The sequence below is a fragment of the Crocodylus siamensis genome, chromosome 8, assembly GCF_052110815.1.
Source record: "Crocodylus siamensis isolate JL-2025a chromosome 8, ASM5211081v1, whole genome shotgun sequence".
NCBI classification, from domain to species: Eukaryota; Metazoa; Chordata; order Crocodylia; family Crocodylidae; genus Crocodylus; species Crocodylus siamensis.
The window spans coordinates 38,371,241-38,397,414 of NC_143402.1; the positions used below are offsets into that span (position 1 = coordinate 38,371,241).

At 46.0% G+C, this 26,174-nt stretch overlaps 2 protein-coding genes across 2 annotated transcripts in view; both read right to left on the reverse strand.

Moving 5' to 3' along the window:
* Positions 1–311: 311 nt before the first annotated feature.
* On the reverse strand, positions 312–6,326 carry LOC149858266 (uncharacterized). Its single transcript, XM_090059961.1, has 2 exons — positions 3,811–6,326; positions 312–482 (listed from the first exon to the last, which is right to left on the reverse strand). Exons 1-2 carry the CDS (start codon positions 5,357–5,359, stop codon positions 451–453), a joined length of 1,581 nt encoding a protein of 526 aa, XP_089916087.1. The 5' UTR covers positions 5,360–6,326; the 3' UTR covers positions 312–450.
* A 14,752-nt stretch (positions 6,327–21,078) lies between these two features.
* Positions 21,079–26,174, reverse strand: part of PCDH19 (protocadherin 19) — a 129,854-nt gene continuing 124,758 nt past the window's right edge. Inside the window, exon 6 of the mRNA XM_090059960.1 lies at positions 21,079–21,160. The gene's annotated coding sequence lies outside the window, so the exon portion shown is untranslated. The remainder of the gene's footprint in view (positions 21,161–26,174) is intronic.

Below are 26,174 nucleotides of genomic sequence, written 5' to 3' on the forward strand. Positions count from 1 at the left end.
GGGAGCAATTTGGGAAAGCGAGGGTGTGAGCCAGCGGTTAAGGCTGCTCAATTCTGCTTCTTTCATTATGCAGATAACAACAAGGCACATTAAGATTCCCACCATATTTTCCCTTTTACTTTCTTGTCTAATTTTCTGAGCTTTGATTAAGCCGTCTCAGGCGCACTTGGAGATCACCAGTAGGTTCACAGCTCCACTTGCTGGCTTCTTGTTCCGAAGACGACTCAGCTTCCGGAGTGAGTTCGTCTTGGGAGTTGTTGTCCTCTGACGCTTGTGGATGTCGTTTCACACGGGTATGGTGTATCCAACGATCATGGCCAGTAATCTTTACAGCGGTGTGGGTTGTTAGAAGTACCTGGAAAGGGCCACTCCACCTCTCAGTCAAAGGCTCCTTTTTCCACCGCTGCACCAAGACCCAGTCTCCCGGGGAGAAGTCATGTACCGGTACATCTAAAGGCAGACGCTGAAAGGAGGCTGCATACCTGTGAAGAGAAAACAAGACAGACTGCAAGGCAATAACATATGTATGAAGTTCACTATTACCTAATTCAAAAGTTACATTCTCTCGCATCCCAGGAGGTAAGACTCGAGGCGGCTTGCCAAACATAATTTCATATGGGGTCAATTTGAGGCCCCGTCGGGGAGTGTTTCGAATACAAGTAAGAGCTAGCGGCAATGCTTGAGGCCACTTAAGGCGTGTTTCAATACAGATTTTGGTGAGCAAAGTCTTTAAAGTTCTATTCATGCGTTCCACTTGTCCTGAACTCTGTGGTCTCCATGGTGTGTGTAGTTTCCAAGTAACCTTGAGAGCTTGTGCGACTTCTTGAACCACTCTTCCCACAAAGTGTTGTCCTTGATCCGACTCGATGGACTCAGGCAGGGAATACCGGGGAATGATCTCCTGTAACAAATACTTCACTACTGCAGCTGCAGTGGCAGTCCTGGTGGGCCAAGCCTTGACCCAACCAGAGAGCTGGTCTACCATGACAAGTAAAAACCCATGATGTCCGGATCGTGGGAGCTCGGCAAAATCAATCTGCCATGCCTGTCCAGGGTACGCTGCCCAGGGTCTACCTCCCATTGGCACAGGGGGTTTCCTTCGAGGGTTTACTTTCTGGCATGTAATGCACCTGGTAGCAATGCACTGAGCTTCTACATATAGCCCTGGGGCTACTGCTTGGCGGATCATTAGATCACCCATGGCCAAACCTCCCATATGGGTTCTTGCATGGAGCTGTTGCAGCACCTCCCGAAGCAATGGCCTGGGTATCATGACTTTCCCTCCTGGTACTATCCACCACCCCTGGGAGTTCTTTTCTGCACAAGCTTTCTGTGCAAATTTATCTTCTTCAGGGGAATACTGTGGGACTAAATCCTGAACGTATGGCCATATGGCATGGGACATAGCCTGCTTGGATACCTCTTCCGCTTCTCCCCCAATAAATGCAGCTTCCTTTGCTGCTGCATCAGCCTTTGCATTTCCAAGCTTATGCTTTTTCTCAGAAGCCTTCCCATGGGCCCGCACATGAATGACTGCTACCTCTTTAGGCTGGTGGAGTGCCTCTAGTAGTTTGATAATCTGGGGGCCATTAGCAATCTTATTCCCAGAGGCAGTAATGAAACCCCTTTCTTTCCACAATAGTCCGTGCGCATGGACTGTAGAAAAAGCATAGCGAGAGTCAGTGTATATATTAACTCGCTGGTCTGTCCCCAGCTGTAACGCTCGGGTGAGCGCAGTGAGTTCTGCGGCCTGTGCCGACCATGAGCTCGGCAATGACTCCCTCCATACTACCTTATCCAAGGTTACCACTGCACATCCTGTTCGTCTTTTTCCATCGATGACAGAGCTGGAGCCGTCCACAAAGTATTCAACATCTGGGTCTTCAATTGGGTCCTCAGCAAGATCAGGTCGCACCTGCGTGGTCTGATTCAGGACCTCAAGGCAGTCATGCGTCGGTTGCCCTGGCTCTGGCAGCAAGGTTGCAGGGTTTAAGGCTGTAGTATGTTTGAAAGTAAGTCCTGGATTAGAGAGCAAAAATATCTCATACCGTGATTGTCTGGAGGGGTTAAAAAATTTCCCTCCCTCAGTCCCTAGGATCTGGGGAACTCCATGAGGAGTGAGTATTTCCATATCCGCACCCATGACTATCTTCTGGGCTTCTTCAACAACCACTGCTGTGGCTGCCACAGCCCGAAGACAGGCTGGCCACCCGAGTGCAACTGGATCTAGAACCTTTGAATAATATCCCACGGGTCTCCAGGTCAGGCCCGATGGCTGTGTCAGCACCCCTGATGCAACCCCTCGATTCTCATGAACATACAGTCGATATGGCTTTTTACTGTTTGGGATGGCTAAGGCTGGGGGCTGGGTTAATGCTGCCTTCAGCAGATCAAAAGCATGCTGCATTTCTTTATTCCATTTCCATTTAGTGAGACTCTCCTTAGTCAGGGATTCGTACAGTGGTCTAGCCTTCCCACTGTAATCTGGTATCCATAGTCGACAGAACCCAGTTAGCCCTAGGAATGCTCGCAGCTCCTTGGGTGACTTAGGTGGGGTTAGACCTTGAATCGCCTGTATGCGATCTGCACTCAGGGCTCTGACTCCTTTTGAGAGCTTATATCCCAAAAATGTGACTTCAGGCTGACATATTTGGGCTTTTTCTCTAGAGACTTTATATCCTTTTTTTCCCAGAGTGTTTAGGAGTGACCTGGTGGCTTCCTCGCAGAGCTGCAAGTTTGGGCTTGCAACTAGCAGGTCATCCACATACTGGAGGAGAGTCACTGCGGGGTGTGATCCCTTCCATTCCCCCGAGTCCTTCTGAAGGGCAAGTCCGAAAATATGGGGGGCTGCTATAAATCCTTGTGGAAGAACTGTCCACATGAGTTGGGCTTTATGGAAAGTATCTGGATCCTCCCATTCAAAAGCAAACAATTTTTGACTCTCTCGGTGAAGAGGAATAGAGAAGAAAGCATCTTTCAAATCTAGCACTGAAAATATTTCAGCTTCCCCCGGTACTTGTGTCAAAATCGTGTGAGGGTTCGGGACTACAGGATGGTCTGAAAGGACCTTCTTATTTACTGCCCGTAAGTCTTGGACCAGTCTGTATGAGACCCCATCTGCCTTTGGCACTCCAAGAATGGGGGTGTTATAGGGTGAAGACCCTTCCACTAGCCATCCGTACCTCTTGTATTTCTCTATTAACGGCTTGAGTCCAGCTCTGGCCGCTCGGCTGAGTGGGTACTGCTTTACCCGAACGGGCCCCTCCCCATCCTTGAGTACGATCCTTACCGGGGAGACGAACTTAGCTCGCGCAGGGGTTCCATCAGCCCATACCGAGGGGTCTACTCCGGTCATGTGATCTTCTGGACTTACTGCAAGGCGTCGGTCCTCCAGGAGAGCCATCTGATAGTTCGAGCTCTGCTTGACAGGTAGCTGGACCACCATCTGATCGTCTCTGAAAAAGATTTCAGCTTGCAATTTTGTGAGTAAGTCCCGCCCAAGGAGTGCAACCGGGCAACTTGGAGAATACACAAAGGAGTGCTCGAGCAAATGGTCTCCCACCTTGGTGAGGAGTGGTTTACAAACAGGGAGTCGAGTTTGCATTCCCTCAATCCCTTCTACAAGTACATGCTGTTCACTAGTTCCTGCATAGGGGGGGTTTTCTGGAATCATTGAAAATGTAGCCCCAGTATCCACCAAGGCTTCAAAGTTTTTGCCACCAACCCTAATAGTTACCATGGGATCTTCTCGGGCTCCAACCCGAAGGGTAGTGGTCTTAGATCCCTGTCCCCTTCATTCTGAATCCTTACCCTTGTCTTCTGCCCGCATGAGGTGACCTCTCGGTTCCCCCTCTCTCTTCTCCTTCAACTTCGGGCATTCCCTCTTCCAGTGTCCTTTCTCCTTGCAATAAGCACAAACATCTGCTCCCACTCTTTCTCCCTTCCTCTTCTGTATCCCAGCCTTTCCAGGGTTCCCTCCAGTTATAGCAGCTGCTAGTGCTGCCATCTGTCGCTGAGCCTTTTTATCCTCCTTGCGCTCCTGCACTTGCTCACGATTCCCATACACCTTATATGCAATTTCCACCAGCTCTGAAATCGGTTTCCCAGCACCTCCCTCAGTTTTCTGTAACTTCTTACGGATATCAGCAGCAGATTGACCAATAAACATAAGATTTACCATGCACTGGTTATCTGGGGCTTCTGGATCCAGATCTGAAAACCTGCGAAACGCCTCATACAGCCTCCCAAGGAAAGCTGAGGGATCCTCCTCTCTTCCCTGTCTCACCTCATACAATTTAGACAGATTGGTAATCCGAGGCACTGCCTTTCCCATTGCTTCCACTATAATTCCCAAATACCGTGCACTCAGCTCTCTGCCCTCTGCAGTATGATTGTCCCATCCCGGCTCTTCTACCGGGTAGGTATCACGCAGAGTACGACCAGCAGCACCCTCTGACTCAACTCTGGCTGCCGCAATACGCTCTGCTGTACCTAACACTAATCTCCTCTCCTCCGGGGTTAGGAGGGTCTGGAGCATCATCTGGACATCAGCCCAAGTGGGTCGATGAGTCTGCCCAATAGATCGAAACAAATCCCTCATCTTTTCAGGGTCTTCACGAAAAGAGGGGCTCTGATTTTTCCAGTTAAATAAATCTGAAGTGCTAAATGGGGTGTAGACAAAAGTTGCAGTGCCTCCTTCCCCAATAACCTCTCGCATCGGACAGTTCAACACCGGCTGTGACTCTACAGGCTTGCGCAAATAATAACCCTTATTTCCTGATTCAGATGAGGCACTTGGCTGAGGCTCACGCTCTAACTCATTAGGTATGCATTGGTACGTCGGTGGTGGTCTCTCTAAGGGAGGGGGCGGTGGTGCAGAAGGACTGGATGCCGAGGAGGCGTCTGACTCATCTTCGCTACCCGACAGGGCAACCGGAGCACGGGTCCGGTACTCAGCCAATTCAGAATTCCCCCCCTCATTAGACTCAGGAAGTACAGGCGGCCCCCCCCGAGCCTTTTTCTTAACAAGCATCACATGAGACTTCGCTAAGTAACTCTTAATCCAAGGTGGCTGATTTTGAACCACCCACAACCAACAATCAATATAAGGAAACTGATTCCAATACCCATTTTGCATAACAATTTCATGGATAGCTATCACTTCTTTTAGCACAAAGGATCCTTTCGGGGTCCAGCGGACCCCAAATGTTGGCCACTCGAGTTGACAAAACTTAGTTAAATCACCTTTTTTCATTTTTATTCCATAATCGGCCGGCCTTGCAAATTTATTAAAATGACGTAATAAGACTTTTAGAGGGGTATCAATATTGTTTTCTACACGAGAGCTACTCGTACCCATTTGCCCACAAAAATGCGCCCAATGCACACCAAATACCAAAAAGATCTCAACAACAGATGATTTACAATGAGAGCTAAGCCTAGAATTTCTCAGCAAACTTACACATCCTTTGTTTTAGATCCGTACACCAGATTGGGCAAAGGGAATTCGTATACTCACTCAGATACCCCAGAGATCTCGATCCAAATTCCAAAGTGTGTCTGCCTCTCCAGAAACTCAGAATTTACATAGGATACTTCCTTTAACTTCCCGGATATTTGGACTTAAACCTCAAATACCAGGGTGAGTCCAAAGTCGGCTCGGTGTGCACAAATCCCTGGTACCGGAGGTGCTCCGTCACTGAATTCCGGGGTAGTCCTCGAGAAGCCCCACGTTGGGCGCCAATTTTGATATAAAAATCGTGGTTCGTTTCTCGGGAGGTGGAAAAAGACCTTCACAGACACACTCTATTAGCAACACAAAAGGTATATATTTGCAAATAGGGTCAGAGAGAGAGACAAAAGATCAATCACTCTGCCCCCGAGCACAATTATTAGCAGGCTTTTATCCCCCCTCTCCTGACCACGTGTGTAGAAGGAGGAATTTTTACAACTCATTTCCGGTTCATACAAACATATATGTAAACATGTCGCTTCATACGTCCCATGTGCATTATAATTAACCACTTAAGTATGCGGGGCGGGTAGGCTTAATATGCATTAGGCTATCACGCGTGCGTGGATGGAACCCAAGGTTACTCAAGGTTCAACCTGAAGGCAAAAATGGCATTTGCTCTTATCTTAGCCTTAGGAATGTGGGGTCATGAAAGAAAGTGTGATTTAGTGTAACAAAGAGATAGTAAATTTGCAGGACAGAGAGGGAGTGATACCTTAGTACAATGGGCTTTTGGTGGTTTTTCCCATCAATTTCCAACCCCCCCCTTCCCTCTCCCATTAAGGAGACAAGGAGGGGTAGCAGCTGTGTTTTTTTTTTTTTCCCTAAATCTGCTATTGATAATGCATTTTTAATAATATTTCTAACACCCTGACTGGTCATATTTCAAGCACTTCCTCCGTGTACTTAATGCATTCCTAACTAGGTGTCAATGGTTAAGCAATGCTGTGGAATGTGGCAGCAAAGTGAAAAACACAGATAAACAGGGGTCGAGGTTTTCCATTTCCCATAGAAAATGTGGATTTCTCATTTTAACAGAGAAACCTGTGGTTTTGCAATGAGCCCTCTGCAGGCTGGCAGAGTTGCAGCCAGCAAGCGACTGGGGGCGAACAGGAAGAGGGCAGTCAGGCAGGGGCGCCATGTGCACATATGTAAACAGAGCCCCAGGAAGCCTGGAGAGCAGCTCCCACTGGTAGACTGGGGGGACTGAGATCCCCATAGGGAGGACACGAGTTGGGCAGGGCTGTGGCTAGGACTGTTGCCCAGCTGGGTACTGTGTGGGGCTTAGGGCCCAGGGCCACAAAGTGCAGCTGCAGGGCCCCAGTGGAAAGCGGGGAGCATGTCAGGGCTGCAGGCAGCTCCTCCAGGGAAGGGAGCTCCCCACAGCTGCTGCACTCTGGCAGAGGAAGGGGGCACACTCCTTCCAGATCCGTGTGCAGATGGAGGCAGGCTCAGGCTCCCACCCTGCTGCCCTCCCCTGGGACCTCTGCAGCCCAGCAGGTGTGACCAGGTGCTGCAGGGCACAGCACAGCTGCTCAGGAAACCTGCTTGTGGCTGCAAGCTCCATGCTCCCTGGTGATGCATCCCCCACACAGAGCCCCGTGCTGCAGCCCCTGCTTGTGCAGGGGACATGTCACCAAGGTAGCACTGAGCTTGCAGTGGCCAGTAGGTTTCCTGCACGGCCACATGGTGCCCTACAGCACTGGGTCGCACACACTGGGCCCTGCGGAAGGGCAGGCAGGGTTGAAGCCTGAGCCTGCACGCCATGCCCACCCCCATGCACAGATCTGGGGGGCATGGATTCCCCTGACCCCCCAGAAACATGTGCAGCAGTGGGAATCTGTGCCTCCCCGCCCCCCCGCAAAGCCTGAAGCAGGCAGCAAGTGGGGAGCTAGGCTCTGCTCCATTGCAACAGCCACCACCTCCTGCCAGGACCCTGGCTCCATAACCCTGGCAGCTGGGCCCCCACCTCCTGGGCTGAGGGAGCAAGGGGCTGTGGGAGGCCTTTAATTTTAATCATGGATTGGAGGGGTTTTATCAGAAAGTTTACAATTTTTTATCAAGGAAAACCAGGATCCCTGCTGATAACTCACACCTGTGGGAAAAGCGGGGGGGCTGAAAACCGTTTGCTTTTACGAGAACTTAGGAAGCATCTACATGCAGCTTGTTTCCCGCTCTGTTGTGCAAACAATGCAAACCGCAGACTTGCAGTTGGAAAGTCCTTAGCTTCGCAACTATGCTAGTTTGAAATGCGATTGCGCTAATGGAATTTTCCCAATACCTTGTAATCAAGTATATAAGCAATGGAGAATAGGCACTCGGGGTCAGGCTTTGATCTGAGTCTCATGACTCCAGGCCGACCTGCTTGCAAGCAATAAAGGCTTTATCTCTGTGGCTTGTGGTGTGACTCACTTCTGGGGACCAAATTGGAACTTAGCCTCCAGGAGCTCGAACGGCCCCTTGTGCAACACACCAATCCAGCTATCAATGGAAATTCATATTTTCAACTGATTCTCAGACCAGACAGTATCCATCCTGGTCCCCAGAGTTCCCCCAGTTGGCATAAGGGACAAATTTCAGGCAACTGGATTCAACTTTCTCCAGGAAGAAGGTGCCAAAATCCAAACTTTGGTATGGAGCACCATGTTGTAATTAGCCTCTTTTAATAATGGTTCTGGATTAATCCTACTCAAACCACCTGTAGAACATGATTGTAGGATCCAAACACCATGGCCTCTATAATATTTTGAATTCCACTGTTAGGCCTACCTTGTGTTGTTATGAGTCAGACTAGCATCCAAAATCAAATCTCTTCTGAACTCCAAGGTAAAAGGGGCAAGCTTTAAAAAAATTAGATACAGATCAAGACCCATCTCTGATTAAAACATGCTGCCTCCTGGCCCATGCTGCACATTGGAGCACATGGCACTATTGGATTAATCACTGCTGTGTGGGAGAGGTTCACACACATCAGCCCAGCATGATGTCAACACCAAGCTTTGTCATCTTCCAGATACTTCTTAGATAGATATAATAATTTACCGTGACAGATCCTGAAAGGAAAACTTTTTTCCAACCATAGTCTAGCCACAGCCTCAAATGAGCACACGATGATCAGGGATCCTGGTTTTCGGTTGGGAAAAAAAACAAAACAAAAAAACACACAAATTCTCTGATGGAAAAATGTGGATTTGGGGTTTTCCCATCATTAAAATGAAATGCTAATATACATAGGTATCGATTTAACACAATGTTTTATTGATATAGTTACAATTTTGAAGCAGTTTCGAAGCCTACCTGTGCCTCAATCATTATAATAAATGAAATTCTAAATTTTCTTTTGGCTTTTTTTTTTTTAATCATAGAAAAATCAGGGCTCCCCCTGCCCCCTTCACTCATAATAGTACAGAGAATGGTACAGATCTTGGGCTTTGAGGCCTACGGGCCAGGGTGGTAGCTTGTCTCCAGATGTCAGGAGGTGGAATATCTGAGAGGACTGGTAAGAAGTGAACTGGAGTTTGCATAAGGCACCTTGTGATGGCCTTCATGGTGCTTTTAAGGGTGGGGTCCACTAACTTGGTGTAAATACTCTGGCCCCATACTGGTGTACAGTACTCAGTATGTCAGTGGCAAAGCAGAGGTGTGAAGTGTCTGGAAACTTGCACCCAGGTGATGCCAACAAGGTGAAGGATGAGACTTCCTTTGCTATTAACTTCACCCTGGGCCCCTTCCAGATCCTGGCGGTAAGTAAGGGTCCAATCCAACTCAAGTCCTAGATAGGTGACTGTGCGATAATGTTCAACTGTCTAGTTGCCAACAAATAAAATGGATGAATTATGTTGGTAACAAAAGGAATCAAACCATCTCCTCTGGATAAACTCAAACATAAGAACTAAATAAAAAACATGCATTTCTCTTGTTTTGGCTGAAAATCCAAAGTTTCCTGTACAATACAAGGTTGTTGAGGAAGAAATAAAAAGACAGAGCTGGGTAAAATGTGGCCAAAAAATCTCAGGGAACACAATAAAAAAACTGAGCATTTGCTTTGATCAAGCTTTCCGTCCTCTTCACCATATTAATGTCATATGTTAATTAATAATATTCTGCACTTCTAGGTGCCTTTCATCCAACAATCAAGACACCCCTAACAGTATTCATTCCTCAGTCTCATCTCTCTCCTACAGGTGATTAAACCTAAACAGAAGATAAGGTAAAATGTTGCCTGAGACTACCTGAAGTTTGCAAGAGACCTCAGTCTTGCTGTTTGAGAATGAGCAAGCTTTGGTCTTACCTAAGGAAGGAGCATGCCTGATACAGAAGCCAGGCAACAATGAAATCCCTGAGCTCTACCCTGATGATTCATACTAAAAACTCTGTTCTCAGAAATATGCTTATGCAACTCAGGTTTAGAAATATATCAGGGGTTTCAGTGTTTGTCCCAAACCATCCAACATAGCTCATATTTCTCATATTTACAATGAACTGCTCCTCACTATCTACAAATGAAAAACAAACACTTCTGGCTCCCTGTAATGTACCACCAACTCACTATGTGCTCTTAATCTCATGGTGCCTCCTTTCCTCATCTGTAAAATAGGGATATTGACACTCCTTTGTAACCTGATCTGAGAACAAAGCATGAAAAAATGAGAAATGAACCCCAGACCAATGTGTCACTTTTAGCAGTGCATCACCAGCTATTGCATAAATTGCAGATTCTTTGTTAACAACTTACCATTAATATTTATTACTGTACATTTACAGTCATACAGATCTTTATTTAAAATGTCATGCTCTGTCAGCATTAAAAGTATAACAAAGCATATGACAGGCTCCTCAACTGTAACACAATGTGATATCTCCTGTTTTAGAGAATAAGTTTATATTCAGAATGAATATCTGCTCTAAGCAGGTACAAAACCAGTAAGGCTGTTCACAGATGGAATCAGGGAAGTGTCTTCTGTTCAAGTTACAGAGCTGTGGACACCAAACTTCCCCATCTCACTACATTGCTTGCTGGATAATTCAGACCTAGTCTATTTTGAATCCATGCTGTTTGAACCATTTAACCAAAAGCAAGTGAACAAAATGAACTGTTCCATTCAGTTTTAGCATCAAGTTTAGATCGGATGCTGAAAATATGCTGCTGGAATAATGATGTTGTTTTCAATTCTGTGTGTGTGTGTGTGTGTGTGTGTGTGTGTGTGTGTGTGTGTGTGTGTGTGAGAGAGAGAGAGAGAGAGAGAGAGAGAGAGAGAGAGAGAGAGAGAGAGAAATCACAGTTCATCCACTGTGGAGAGGTTTGCACTGCCTAAACCTCTGATGTTACCTACAGAAAAAGGTAATAGCTGTCTAAAAGTAATTGAAAGGAATAAATCTTGACAATAGGAAGAGATTGTTTAAGGAGGTCCCAGTAATGGAGTGTATATAATAGCAATAGGGAATAATGAAGCAAAAGGATGATTTAGGTTGAATGTTAAGAAACACTTCCTGATGGTAAGAACAGTTAAACTCCAATCTTGTGGACACTTGTGTACAGGTTTATTTTTGCACAGGGTGAGTAATCCAATCAAGGTTGTTAAGACTTCACTGATGCCAACCCTTATTTTTATGTCCTGTAAACAATACCACTGAAGTTTTTACAGGATCAGAGCACTGATGTGCAAAATGGTCTTCTTGTGAAGGGAATCCCATTGCTGGGAACATTTAGTTTTGGACTTGGACCAACCAATAGAATTTCTACCAGTAAGAAATAATCCTTCATTGGCTTGGAATAAGCTGCTGAAGTGACCTGAGATGAGCTTACCATCTCTGACTTATTTGAGTCTGTTACAAGACTCACAAGGTCATCTTCTGCTCCATCCTTCTGTTAACGGAGGATTATTCTCAACCATGAATTGCATCTACCATTTTGTCCAGGTCACTTTTAAATGAAAAGCCTTGCAAAATTTCCCTTTACCAGACACCATTATCCGCCCAATTCTAATGTGCTTTTTTTGTCAATAGTTTTGTCAGAATAATGAAATCCTGACTGTGCTAAATTGCTAAAAAAGATCTAAAAGTCAAATCTTATTCCAATATGACATGAAAGCACCAGCATAAAAATAGGATTGTATTAACATCCTATTTTACTTAGAAAGGCAGGTGCTGAATTATCTGTGGATTATTCCAGCCAGAACTTTTACTTTATGGGGGGGTTTCAACAGCAAAACTCTGTGCTAAAGTCAGCAGGAAATGCATACACACACACGAAAAATCCAGTGCAGCACTGAGAACATGAGTGTAGTAGTCCATGTTATTGCTAGTTTGCTGAGGAGTTAGAAGGGTGAGAGATTACAGTTTGATTTCAGTTGCCAAGAGCAGCTCTTTACCATCTTGGCATTGGATTGAATGTGTGCCCACTATATTTATCAGTTCTGTGGTCCAAACTTTGGACTGGGAGCCAGGTTGGGGTTAATTCTCAGCATTGCCAGAGGCTTCCTTTGTAAGCCAGGCCAAGTTACATAAATCACTGCTGTGATACAGATTCTTAGCCTGTAAAATGAGGAATAACAATCCTTCCTTTCTCTCATTCTTTGTCTCTTGTCTACCTAGATTTTGATGCTCTTTAGAGCATGGACTTTATCTTGGGGACACATATGTACAACCTAGAACAACGGGGCCCTGATCTCAGCTAGGATTCATAGGTGTTACCATAATATATAATAGCACTAACAAATATTATAACACTGTGATACCATCTAGTCTTTCTGCCACTATTCCTCCCATTGCTGTGTCCTTTTGTAGGCACAGCTGAGCTCTGTCCAAGGATCATTTTCTTTGGAGTTGAGCAGAAGAGTGGACACATGGGTGTATGGAAGCTACACGGTATACTGCTTCTTAGGGCAAGTGGTTCTCCTCCCAGTTCTCCAGAGAAGAACAAAAATATGTGGGTTAAGAGGTAGGGTTAAGCATGTATGCACACATCATGAAACAGTGAAAGGGGTGAAATGGCTGATGCCACAAAGGAACAAACAAAAGCCATGGGAGCTGGTTTATGGATTTAGGCAAAGAAGCATGGGTAAAGTTTGTGCATGAAGCTCAGCTCCTTGGTAAAAGCCTAAGTCTTCACGAAAGGGTAGTTTAATCTGTGTATAATGATTCCATTGACTAATTCTGTAATGGTGGAATACACTATTTGAATTTTTGACCTTAGCAGGATTATCCTATACCAGGATACCTTGCCATACTGTGTGAATCTTTAGTTTGTAGGGAAAACTCCAAACTAGGACAGTCACTTAGCACATACAACAAAAAGTTCCCTGAGTTTGAACACAGTTTCAACCAAAAACAATAAATCAACTCCATGTTCACTAGAAATTAAGCTCCAGTTCTCCCAGAGGTTCATGAACCTCAGCAAATCTGACCTTTCCTTTCTGGTTTGCAATGAAACTCAAGGCAAGCCAGTTTCACATTGTTTGGACTCTCCTGATGAGAGTTTTCACAGCTCTTATTGCTGCTTCTGACATGTTCTGCAACCATGCCCTCACTGAAATTTATATGGGTTTATTCTCCTCACATGCTCCCGCCTTGCCCTTTTTTTTTTTTTGTTTTAAATAGCTGACAGAAAACGTATCGAGTAGAAAACCAGTGGGAAGTCACAGCTATTGTATCAATGGTTTATTTCTTTACCTGTTGAGAAGTCCTTTTGTGATCCCATTGAAGAAGAACATGAATGCAGTGCCTTTTAATCGCCAGCATGGCATCTCTTGAATGAAAAGAAAGGCAGCAGGAATGTAGATGCAATGTTAAGATGTAAAAATCTGCCATATGGTAAAGATTATTTTTGCTACAGTCCAGTCAAGATGTTGACACTTTGGGTATGAAAGGCAACACATATTTTTCTCTTGCTGGTTTCTGTTAAAATTAAATGTTTTATATCAGGCAGAAAACTAATAACAAACAAGCTTCTTCCTCAATGGGAGGACAGTAACAAATATGGAGTATTGCAAAAGCTGAGTTCAAAATTACTATTCCCAATGATGTTATAAATTTAGAGAGAAGATTTGCTTAGAGACCTTGGATGAAATACTAAAAGGTACTGCTGGCAGTGGTAGATTCCAAAGGGGAAAAAAAAGCAAAAAGTAACATTTAAAAACAGCCTGGCCTGTCAACATTTTCGTTAACATGTAATACCTCAAGGACATAAAACTTACAGCTCCAGTTTTCAAGGAACAAACTGATTCTTTTTTCAAATCATAAGAAAGTAAATGGGTAATAAGGATTCCAGCCATCACTGCGCTTTTAAGCCAAAACAGTAAGATAAGTTTTTTTCAATAGCTTTGAAAAGGGCAAACAAACAAAAAACCACACCTCTCATTGCTATCACTTCACATTGGCCGAAGGATAAAACCAAGGGGGGTTCCTTGAGAACTGGGAAACTGTCCAAGGTTGTGGTTCAAGTACAGCACCAGAGATTTGCTGATACCTTTTTAATTAAAAGCTAGCAATTCAGCAGAAACCATCCATGGCTAGAGCCTGTGACTCCAGTTGGGAATCAAAGACGGTAACAATTAGGGCTGTGTGAAATTTCGCCGGCCGTTTCGTTTTGACACTGTTTCAACCAATTTCGAGGTTGAAACAGCAAAATCGGAAAGAAATGAAGGCCGTCAAAATAGCCTCGAAACAAAACAAGCCTAGTCAAAATGTTTCAACCATAGGCTGGGGATGGGAAGTCAGTTCAGCTGGGCTGCCTTCCCATCCCCAGCGCAAGATCCAGCAGGGGATGGGAAGTCAGCCCAGCTGGGTTAATTCACCATCCCCTGCACTAGATCCCCATCCCTGATGCTGGGATCATGCCGGGGGTAGTGAGGCAGCCCAGCTGGGCTGCTTCTCCATCCGTGGCATTAGATCGTGTGGGGGGGTGGGAAGGCAGCCAGTTGGGCTGCTTTCCCACCCCCCCACACACGATCTAGCACTGCAGATGGTGAAGCAGCCCAGCTGGGCTGCCTTCCATACCAGTCCAATCTAGCACTGGGGATGGGAAGTCAGCCCAACTTAAACCGGGCTGACTTCCCAGCCCCAGTGAAACCAGTTTTGACAGATCACAACAGAACAGCTGTTTCAACTTGAAATTAAATTTGATATGAAACGCTGTTCTGTCAAGCCATTGAAACTCAAGGCTAAATGGAACAGTGCTATTTTGCACAGCCCTAGTAACAGTAAGCATTGCTGCTGATTACCATGGAGCCCTTAGATACACTAGGGTAATTTGGTGTACTAACTGCCTTGTGAAGAGGCTCACAAGTAACCATCAGGCCATTTGGATTAAATATGCTTTGAGCAAGACTAGCCCCCTTCACCCTTTCAGACTCTGCTGGTGCAGCCCCAGAATGAATGGGAATCATGGAACTAATAATTACCAAGATCCTCCCAGTGCAGTCCTCCACTGCATAGTTGACCTGTCTTACTACTTTAAGAAGAAGCCATATTTGCAAGGTAGCATCTTACTGGTGAAGAGAGCACTACACACGTTCTGGAATTCATCTGCATGCTAATCTGGCCAGTAGCAACATAGCAGTTTCCTATGGCCAGTCCAATCCTAACAGATTTCTCAAAGTAAGTCTTCCTGACTCCATACTACCTGTCAGCCAAAATTAGACATATGGGCATTGGCAACAATAGGGCTGACATAGAAAAGCAACTATAACGGTACTTAACAAGAATCAGAACATCACAATCTATGATCAGTACAAGTATCTTGCCAAGCAGTGCTGAAGAAAGATTAATGAGTATAGCATCCAGTCTTGTAAAGAACAGGACAATGATTTCTGGGGTCAGGTGAAAAACTTACCAATATATAGAGGAGCTGGACTAACTACTCACCAGTCACCGTCCACAAAACCTGATGTGTGGCTGAAGAGAAGTTAGTTGGCTTTTTAAATGTTCCCCTTGCACCAACAGCCATCCAGCTGGGGCCAAGGGGTGCTGGCACAAGCAGCAAACTGGTGAGTTGTACCTGGTGTTCAGGGTGGTCAAAGTGTGCTGGGCTCACCCACCCTGGGGACATGAGAGGGTATTGGTTTGAAGCCAGCACCACCCCCAGTAGAGTTCCAGAGGGTTGAAAGTTTGCTCATGGAAGAAAAGAGTGGGAAGGCTAGGAATAGTGCATCCTGGGATGCTGGAGGAATGACAAATCAAAGGTAACCCTCACTTGAACTGGAATAACTTAAAATATTTAAAGGGTACATAGCACAGGTTAACACCCTTTAATGCATTCATTCTGGTGAGCAATAACCACATCCCACAACAGAACCATCACCATTCCTGGATCTTACACCTGTACCTCCAGAAATACTGTCTTTCTCATCCCATGCACCAAATGCCCTGATGGAAAATATGTAGGAGAAACCAAACAATAACTGCGCCCCAGAATGATAGATTTTTGGTGTGCATTCAAAGACAAAAATACCCAACTACCTGTGGGGGAACACTTCGCATAAGACAATCACTCCCTCTCCGATCTCTCAGTTCTAATCCTCAAACAGAACTTAGAAAACACCTTTCGTAGACGAGCCTGCAAACTTCACTTCATAAATCTACAGGTTCCAAAAATCATGGATTCAATATAGACATTGGATTTATGACACTTTACAACCTGCCTGACATCTGATTCACCAGATACCTGTCAGACCTGACCTCTTACACTTTTCTTCCCCCCACGTACTTCCTCCTCTCCCCTTCTTTTCTGCCCCTTGTCTTCCTAATTTCCAGCTATTTACTTTTTCACAGTCAGCCTCTTTTCTACCTTGAATTATTATTACTGTAGTGTAGAGTCTCCCTTACTCAACTTTGGGTTTATTTTTCCCCCTCCCTTCCCTGCTCTATCTTTTGTTTTCCCAATTTCCACCTATTTACATTCTCACTGACATCCTGTCACACTTTTAGCTTCTTTCATTCCTTGGTCTCAGAACAGCAGAGACTTCTTATGCCTGAAGAAGGGTGATTGCACCCAGAAGCTTGCCAAGAGCATTTTTTCCAACTACTCAGTTGGTCTAATAAAAGATATCCCATCTACTCAAAGAACCTTGCCTGTTGTTAGATCAGGAAGCAGGAGCTATTAGTTTGGTGAACTGGGGCCTTTTCTGCAACACTGCAGGACACTAACCACGGGGCTGACTCTATTCTCTTCCTGTTGCTCATCCACCATACACGGCTGAGACTCACAGAATGGGGCACACTACTAGGACCTAGACTGCATTGCAGTGTTGCATTGTGCCTACGTAGCAGACATCCATTACTTGGATTTATATTGAAACTCTGGCATTATCTCTAAAATGGATGCAAGACAGATCTTTGTTATAAAAACCCAAACTGCTGATTTCCTTCAGCTGCATAGCAGGATGCCTATTATATTTTAAACGATTTGAGCTTGTGCTGCCTTTATGTAAAACTGGTAAATTCAGATGGGCCAGAATCTTAAAACACCTTTAGCGGCTCCTTCTGTCATGCTGATCTATTGTTATAATGCCACTCTGCCATGACAACAATGGCTTTGCCTCAAAAAAAAAAACAAAAAAAAACCTGCTCAAGTCTGTTCCTTTAACCAATTAAATTCTAAGAGCACTGCAACACCAATCTGGATCAACCTAAAATAAGCTTTGTGTATCAAATATTTAATACCCCAAAAATCTCTTCTTGAGGCTATATCCAGAAGCATAATCCCCTGCCTGCCCTGTCATCTCCACAGACAGGTTGGGGTAAATATATTCTTGTCCTGATATACCTCACTTTTTACGTATCAAGATGCTTGTCAGTGGTTAATGCAAGTAAACAGCAGCTGCAATGACTTATTTAAAAAGCAGATCAAGAAATCTCAACCCGCTTTGGAAATTTCAAAAGACACTGAATGCTACCAATATCCTTCAATTAAGTTAGTTTCTGATGTGGCATCTACCTCAGGGAAACTCTACCCAATTGCCTCCAGGCAGCAATCTGCAGCCTTCAAGCAGGAGTTATGATTCTGTTGGAACTTTGTTGGGGGGGGCTCTGCAAGAAGACCCGTCAGTACCAACTTACAGAGCAGGCAACTTTTCCACTGAGGAAAGTCTTCACAATTCAAGGGTAGGCTTTAGACTTTCCTCTCCAACCTTCCAAAAAAGCTTTATGACCCATGAACATTAACTGGAGCAAACAATCATGGCAAGTTAACATACAGAAGTGGGCAATGCCTTATCACAATCCTAAATGGTCTACTTTAAACTAAAAATAAAATTTTTTAATAAGGCTGAAAAACAGGCTAATTGCATAAATCTGCCAATCTGTAGCACATGGAAGATGTGAAAGAGAGGTGGAGAAAGCAACTGGCTGTTGGTTAATAGTCTCAACTCGACATAAGAAAAGTTTTTTGTTTGTTTGTTTTTAAATAAAACAGTAGCAACCAACTCAACAGGTTCCTCTTCCAAAGGCAACTTGTCTCCACATAATACAGTCAGAAGATGGCTCCCCTCAAGGCTTAACTCCTGAAAGCTGATTCTGTGTTAGCCTACTACTGAACACTGTTGAAATGCACAAAAGTGACAAGCCTGAAGACGGCAAATGCTGTTCCCATATTTTGCCTTGATGGCAGCAAAGAACAAACATGCAGAGCAGCGGTGGGGTGGAGATCTCTTGAAGCATTGGGTATATGGAAGAATGAGATTTGTGGAGCCTGCTCAGCAGATAGTTACCCAAATTCACCAGTTTCTTTTCCCTTGACTGAAGCAAAGCACTCAAGAACTTTGCTTCTGAAGAACAGCAGCAGAGACTGGTGTTCACAGAGCATGAGACCTCCATTCCCTTAGAGCCCCCCATTTGACTCTTAGAAACTGCCTCTTTTCCACCAGGCTCCTTCTCCCTCTGGGGGAAGGTCCCTGGATTTCAAGTCTCTCAAAAGGTGACCTTTTGTAGTTTCCACTGGCTAGTTTCTGAAGAGATAGACTCTTGTTGCTATGGTAATAGGAAGCAAAAATCAATGCTTCAAGTACAAGGCTCTGGGAGGAGTGTTGTTCTGAAGCCACTGATTTGTTATCATGAATCCCAGGTGATTCTGTGGGGAGAGAACAGCAGGATTAACTCACAAGTGGGGAAGCCCCAGACCGGGTGTTACTGGCTATGCATTATTAGTTTTATTACTATTATTAGTGGGGATAGCTGAAAGAACTTGAACATCACCATCTACCTCGGAGTTAGGCCCTTGGAAAAACATCTGTGTAGTAAAACAGGTATTAGAGAAATTCCAGTTGAGCCCATATATTTCAAAGAGTTTATTTTCTTCAGTAAGTAGAAGGTGTCAGCAAAATAGCCCAATGCCTTGGCCCCAAATGGCCATTTTTTTCCCCCCCCAGGTGAGGTTTACAATGTGGAGGGCAAATGGTTACTTATAAATCAGATTTCTTTCAGGTCGATGTGATAAGGGTAACGTACTGGTCAGGCACCATTCCTTACCAAGCAGCTATCCCAGAGCCTGGGGAAGAAAGGGTCATGGGACCCAGTGGAAAAAAAATCCTATGAAGAGTTCTAAAGTGTATTTGTAACTTGGAGATAATGTATGGGCTGTGTTCCAGCTGAGGATGCTTACAAGTAGCCTTCACAGACTGCAGTTATTTATACAGCACCATGGATGGACACAGCATTTTATAATAGATAAAATGTGCTGAACAAATAATAGTCCATGCCCCAGAAAGATTACAGTCTCCATGTATTACTTTCAGCTTATTTCAATGCAACTATCCATTGCCCTAGGGGAAAATCAATCAGTGCATACCAAAGACATCCCCAGTGCATCAATAAAATCCCTCCCAGCAAAAAGGACTACAGAATCTCCTGTCTTAGCCCCTACAGTTAAAGCTATAGCAGAAAAAGCACAAGGAAAAAGATAGACCTTGCTCTGTTTCCTGGAGGGAACAAACTCAGGCACTGCTAGACTGATAGGAGAAGCAAGGTCCAGAGCTAAGGCCCTCTCTCCGAAATGCTTTCTTCCAGCCCCTCACATTTAACCCAGGATCCAGGGGTTCCAGGTGCCATCAGATGAAGCTCCTGTTGTGATTTCAGTTGCCAGGGAAGGATTAAGTCATCTTGTTCCCACTTACTGCATCACAGGCCACACATACCCCAAGCTGATTCATGAGGACAAAGACTGGGAAGAGGGAATGTAGGATGTGAATATCATGGCCAGAAGACTGTAATACTCTGCATCCCACTGATCACCATACAGATCATCTGATAGGACAGTATATTCTCCTTCAAAGTCATAGATTTCAGGGTTGGAAGGGACTTATTAGATCAACAAGTCCAGCCCCTGCCCTGGCAGGAAAGAGTGCTGGGGTCAGATGACCCCAGCCAGGTGTTTGTCCAATCTCCTCTTAAATACCTCCAAGGAAGGGGACAGCACCACCTCCCTTGGAAGCATATTCAATATTTTGGCAACCCTCATTGTAAATAATTTTTTCCTGATGTCCAATCTAAATTTGCTCTCCTTCAATTTGTGGCCATTGCTTGTAGTTACCCTGATGGGTGCCCTGGTAAACATCATATCCCCTATTTCCTGCTGTCCCCCTCTCCTCCCACCCCCTCCACCCCCGATGAGTTTATAGACAGCCATAAGATCACCTCTCAGACTTCTCCTGCAGAGCCTAAAGAGATTCAAGTCCTTCAAATCAGTTCTCGTAGGGTTTTCCTGTAGGCCTTTACCCAGATGGGTGGCCCTCCTCTGAACCCTTTCCAGGTTATCCACATCCCTCCTGAAGTGCAGCACCCAAAACTGGACACAGTACTTCAGCTACGGCCTAACCAATGCCACATAGAGGGGAAGTATCACCTCCCTAGACCTGTTCATGATGCATCTACTTATGCAAGAAAGAGTGCAGTTAGCTTTACTTATTTACTTCATCACATTGGCGACTCATGTTCATCTTGGAGTCGACTACAACTCCGAGGTCCCGCTCCGCTGTTGTGCTACTCAGTATGGTACCTTCCAGGCTATAGGAGTGTTGATGATTCTTTCTCCCTGGGTGCAACACATGGCGCTACCTCTATTTCTTCATCCAAGCATTTTGTGACCCAGTCATAAAAAGAAGCCAGGTTAATCAGGCAGGATCTGCCTGCTATGAACCCATCTGGTCTTAGCTGATAAGACCAGATGACTTCATAGCATGATTTCTCAAGTCTTCTGTCTTCATGAGACAAGTGTATCAAAAGACATGAAAAAGATACCATAGCTAATGTTTCCTCCCTCAGTGACATTCAAGGCCCAGGACATTGAGTCATTGTACGCTCCTGTTAGCACCTTGCTTGTTATAGTAGCTGTGAGATCACCATTCACAAAGATATTAAAGCTTAGCTGCCCACAACTTTCAGACATGCTAACTGCAATGCCCCTGGTGAGAAACACTCTGTCAGAGCAGCTAAAGATTCCATGGGGCATTAAAACAAGCTCTATGATGGTCCTCATCCCAGACTAACTCTGTCTCAAGACTTGCATACCATTAGATCAAGCTGTAGACCGGGAGGCTGCCTACCTTGAACCAAGCACAGTGACATCACTTCTTGCAAGTGGGTTTAGATAAGGAAAGAGATCAAGGTCCAAGTGGAGATTTGTCAAACTTTGAAGGTCAGGGAACAAGCTTGAACCTGATGTAAAAGAACAGAAGATCAGAAGATAAAGTCAAAGCTGCAAAAGAGAAAGGAGATATTAGGAGCATTTCAAGCATTTAAGTATTATATAATACTGTTTATAAATGGCATTTATTGGTACATAATGAATATGGCTGATGAATGAGATTTTGCAGATTCTTTAGACACAGATGGGGTCAGGGGCTGGCAACATTTTTGGGCAGAGTGCCAAAAATATCCACAACCTCAACTTGTAAGATGTTGGTGTGCCAGGGGTGGATGGCGGGACAACCATGAGGGGCCCAATCCCTGTTGTGGCAGCACAGCCCCAGTCCCTTCCCTGCTGTTCACCCCAAGGTGCACGTGCCAAGCAAAATACCTTTGTGTGCCCTGGCACTTGCTCTGGAACTTGTGCTGGGGGTTGCCTACCCTCAGCTCAGATGCTATTGGATGTTTTGGACTGAGAGAAATCTACCTTTAGACCAGGAGATTCTACATCTTAATGTAGCATGTGTATGTGTGGGTCAGCACAGGTGTAGTGCAGGGGTATTCAACCTTCTTTACAAGTGGGTCAAACCCCAAAAATCAGAAAAGAATTAAGGGCCACATAGAAAAACACTGCTGGAACTTAGCACGCACAGTAAACTCTCCGAGCTTGGCAGTCAGTCGCTAAATTCAGTGGCGGTGATAAAAAGGAGGATGAGCAGTAGCACTATTCGCCCACTGGAGATGTGCAAAAGCAGTGGCTCCAGTCAGAGCCCATGCTGTCATGGTAGTGAGCTCAGAAAGCTCAGTACCTCTTTGGCCCAGTTGTAGAAAAGACTGAGCTCAGAGTGGGAGCCACACCAGCCTCAGACAGGGACATCTAGCATGGTGCTATTTAGCAGTGCTCAACCTTTTTGCCCGGAGGCACCCAGTCCTCTTGCAGGCTGGATCCAGCCAATGAGTCCAATCTAGTGTGGAGGGCAGCCAGGGAAAGCCCATCCCAGATCCAGCAGTCCAGGAGAGGGGCAGTCTGGGGCTTGGAAATGTAGTGGTGGGGGAAGGGGTAACCTTAATTGCCACTCCTCCCTTCTGCTAAATTTCTGACTAAGGAAACTTGGTAAGCTGGATGCCATGGCTCCATGGGCTGGATTTGGTCCACAGGCTGGGTTTAAGCACCCGTGTCAAACACTGGGACATTCACACAGGTTTCGCAGGTCACAGCTGGTGTAGGATAGTTTCTAGGGTCAGAAGGGACCTGAGCAGATCATTGAGTCCGACCCCCTGCCAATTCAGGAAAGAGTACTGGGATCAAATGACCCCAGCAAGGTGTTCATTTAGCCTCCTCTTAAAGACGCCCAGGGTAGGAGCCAGCACCACTTCACTTGGAAGTTGGTTCCAGATCCTAGCCACCCGGACCATGAAGTAGCACCTCCTGATATCTAGCCTAAATCTACCCTCTGCCAGCTTGTGACCGTTATTCTTGGTCACTCCTGGTAGTGCTCAGGGGAACAGGGACTCCTCCAGTGCCTGCTGATCCGCCCTGACTAGTTTATAACAGGCCACTAGTTCCCCACTCAGCCTTCTCTTGTGGAGGCTGAACAGGTCCAGGTCCCGTAGCCTCTCCTCGTAGGGCCTGCCCTGCTCCCCCTTGATCATGCGAGTGACCCTCCTCTGGACCCTCTCCATGTTGTCCACATCCCTCTTGAAGTGCAGCGCCCAGAACCAGACGCAGTACTCCAGCTGCGGCCCGACCAGTGCCGCATAGAGGGGGAGGATCACCTCCTTGGACCTGCTTGAGATGCATCTGTGGATGCATGACGAGGTGCGGTTGACTTTCCTGACTGCATCCCCACACTGCCGGCCCATGTTCGTTTTGGCATCAATGATGACTCCAAGATCCTTTTCTGCCTCTGCACTGCTGAGAAGGGAGTTCCCCAACCTGTAGGTATGCTGCTGGTTCTTCCTCCCCAGGTGCAGCACCTTGCACTTTTCAGTGTTGAAACCTGTCCTGTTCTCATCCACCCACCCCTGTAACTTGTCTAGGTCTGATTGCAGCCTATTCCTTCCTTCTAGTGTACCCACATCTTAGTGTCATCAGCAAATTTGAACAGGGTGCTTTTTACCCCCTCATCCAAGTTGCTGATGAAGATGTTGAACAGTGCAGGTCCGAGGACCGAGCCCTGCGGGACCCCACTGCCCATGTCCCTCCAGGTTGAGAAGGACCCATCCACCACCACTCTCTGGGTGCGGCCCTCCAGCCAGTTGGCGACCCATTTGACTGTGTGGGTGTCGACACCACAGTCCCCCAGTTTCTCAATGAGAATGGGATGAGAGACAGTGTTAAAGGCCTTCCGAAAGTCCAGAACGACTATGTCCACTGCTACCCCTGCATCTAAGGATTTTCTGACCTGGTCATAGAAGGCCACCAGGTTGGTCTGACAGTTCCTGCCTCTAAAGAATCTGTGTTTGTTGCCCCTAAGCATAATCTCCCCTGCTGGCCCCTTGTGGACATGTGCCGGAATAATTCTCTCAAAAAGCTTGCCCAGGATTGAGGTAAGACTAACTGGCCTATAGTTTCCCGGGTCCTCCTTCCTCCCTTTTTTGAAAATGGGAACCACATTAGTCCTTTTCCAGTCCTCTGGCACCACACCAGAGCACCACAACTGCTCGTACAGCCGTACCAGGGGTCCCGCAATGACCTCGGCAAATTCCCTCAGTGCTCTGGGGTGGAGATCGTCCGGACCAGCTGATTTGAATACATCCAGTCCCTCCAGAAGTTCCCTAACTAGTTCCTCACTAACCCTTAGCCTAGATGTGCCTCCCCTGGGGTTTAAGGCGGGCCCGGGGGGGGGGTGGCTGTCCCAGTCCCTGCTCAGGAAAATGGAGGCAAAGAAATCATTAACTAAGTTAGCTTTGTCATCTGGTGTGATGACCAAATTTCCTAGCGTGTCCTACAGGAGCCCCACATTACCCGGTATCTTCTTTTTACCCCTATATATTTAAAAAAGGACTTCTTGTCTTTGATCGGGGAAGCTAGTCCCAGTTCCATCTCTGCCTTGGCCTTCCTGACTGCCCCGTTGCATCCCTGAGCAACCGCAGTATAATCCTCCCTGGTGATGGCCCCTCCTTTCCATCGGGTGTACGCCTCCTTTTTAGCTAGGAGACATTCCCGTATGGTTTTGGTGAGCCATGGAGGCTTTTGCACCCTCCTGCTCCCTTTGATCTGTGTTGGGATTACCTCCTTTGGAGCTTAGAGGATTGTCTCCTTAAGGAGCGACCACTCTTCTTGGACACCTGGCTCCCCTCCCCTCCAGGACCTCAGTGCTTCCCCGACTATTCTCCTTAGCTCATTGAAGTCTGCCCTCCTGAAATCTAGGGCTGCTGCCTTGCTGCAGGCCTTTGCCACCTTGCGCTGGATGGTGAATTCCAGCAGGTGATGATCACTGTCACCCAGGTGGTCGAGCACCTGCAGCCCCCTCAACAGGTCGTCTCCCGTGGCCAGGACAATGGTCCAATAAGGCGTCTCCCCTGGTGGGGCTGTGTACCTCCTGGGTTAGATGGAGGTCCTGTATCTTGGCTAGAAACCTATGTGAGCGGTCAGACCTGGCTGACTGCTCTTCCCAGCAGATGCCTGGAAAGTTCAGGTCACCCATGATGACCACGTGCTTTGACCTAACTACCCCCATGAGCTGACTTAAGAATTCCTGGTCTAGCTCTTCCCCTTGGTTGGGTGGTCTGTAGTAGAAACCCACCATTAAATCTCTTTCCCCTCGACTGCCTTGTATTCTAACCCAGAGCACTTCAGTGTGCCCCTCCTCTGTGTGCTAATTGACGAGAATGTGTATTCCTCCTTAATGTAGAGTTCCATGCCCCCACCTTTCCTCCCTGCCCTGTCCCTCCTGTACAGCATGTCTAGCCTTACAGCAGAGCTGCATGGTTATTGAAATTTAGGGTTTAAATGAGGACTATGCTGAAGTACTGCCAGATGATGTGAGCTATTCTTTCCCATTTACAGCTGACCTTGCAGCCCACACTGAAACCATCCTCATTGCGTTTCCTATTCCTGGAGCAGAACCCTTCCAGGAATTGCTGTATAAATTGCTTGCTTCTTCATCTGGGCTCAGCTGTAATAACAGGCAACAGAGGCAGGAAGTGAGGACAGAAGGGCTGGATGTCAGGAATGGGAAGTTATTGGTAGCAGACTTCTCCTCAAAACCTGTAGTGCACAGGGAAGTCCTAAACAAGACAGCAGAAAAGGACAAATTGGGAGGGAAGCAGGATTAACCTGAAGTTCAACAGCACTTCCAAGGTCAGGATGTATTGCTGCGTTTGATCAAACGTGAGGGTTTCTGCATAGATGCTGGGTATGAGGAAAACCGTGACTAGCAGTACAAGCACAGCCTCAGCTCTTTAGCAGCAAGTGATCTCCTACATGGAAGTCCACACTTTAAGTCCCCTGTACAACACATTCCTTTTGGGAACCAGGAAAAAAGAACACTGCACTTAATGGGAGTTTTGCCACAGACTTCAATAGGGCCCATGTTATAGCCAATAAGCTTAACTTGGCTCCAAAGAAAGGAGTTTATAATACTAATGTTATAAAGAAATCAAGCTGATGAACAATAGCCCTTGTATTGTGTGAGGATGAGCACATAAGTGGGAGCTTCAATATTTCCATTTCTAAGGGGGAGGGAGGGGAAGGAGAAGTAGGGTGTGTGTCTGGGTGTTTCTTTTAAATCCTTCTACGCAGAAGTGCCTTGCCAGACAAAACAACTCCACCAGGCTGGGCTGGTCCCTTCAACGGGCACAGCAGAATGAGGGTAGGTTAACAATGACTGTGACCCAGGCTGTAATGTGTAGGGCAGAGAACAGAAAAGATCTGGGAAGAGCTATTTAGTATTTAATCCTAGATGGCAGCACCAGTCTACAACCTGAAGTTAAGCCAGGATTTTTTTTTTTTTAATTTATTTTGCTGATGAAAAGCCCTCTGCCTCAAAATAAGCACTTCCATTCCCATGCACGTACTTCAACCCCTTAGCGCAAGGGT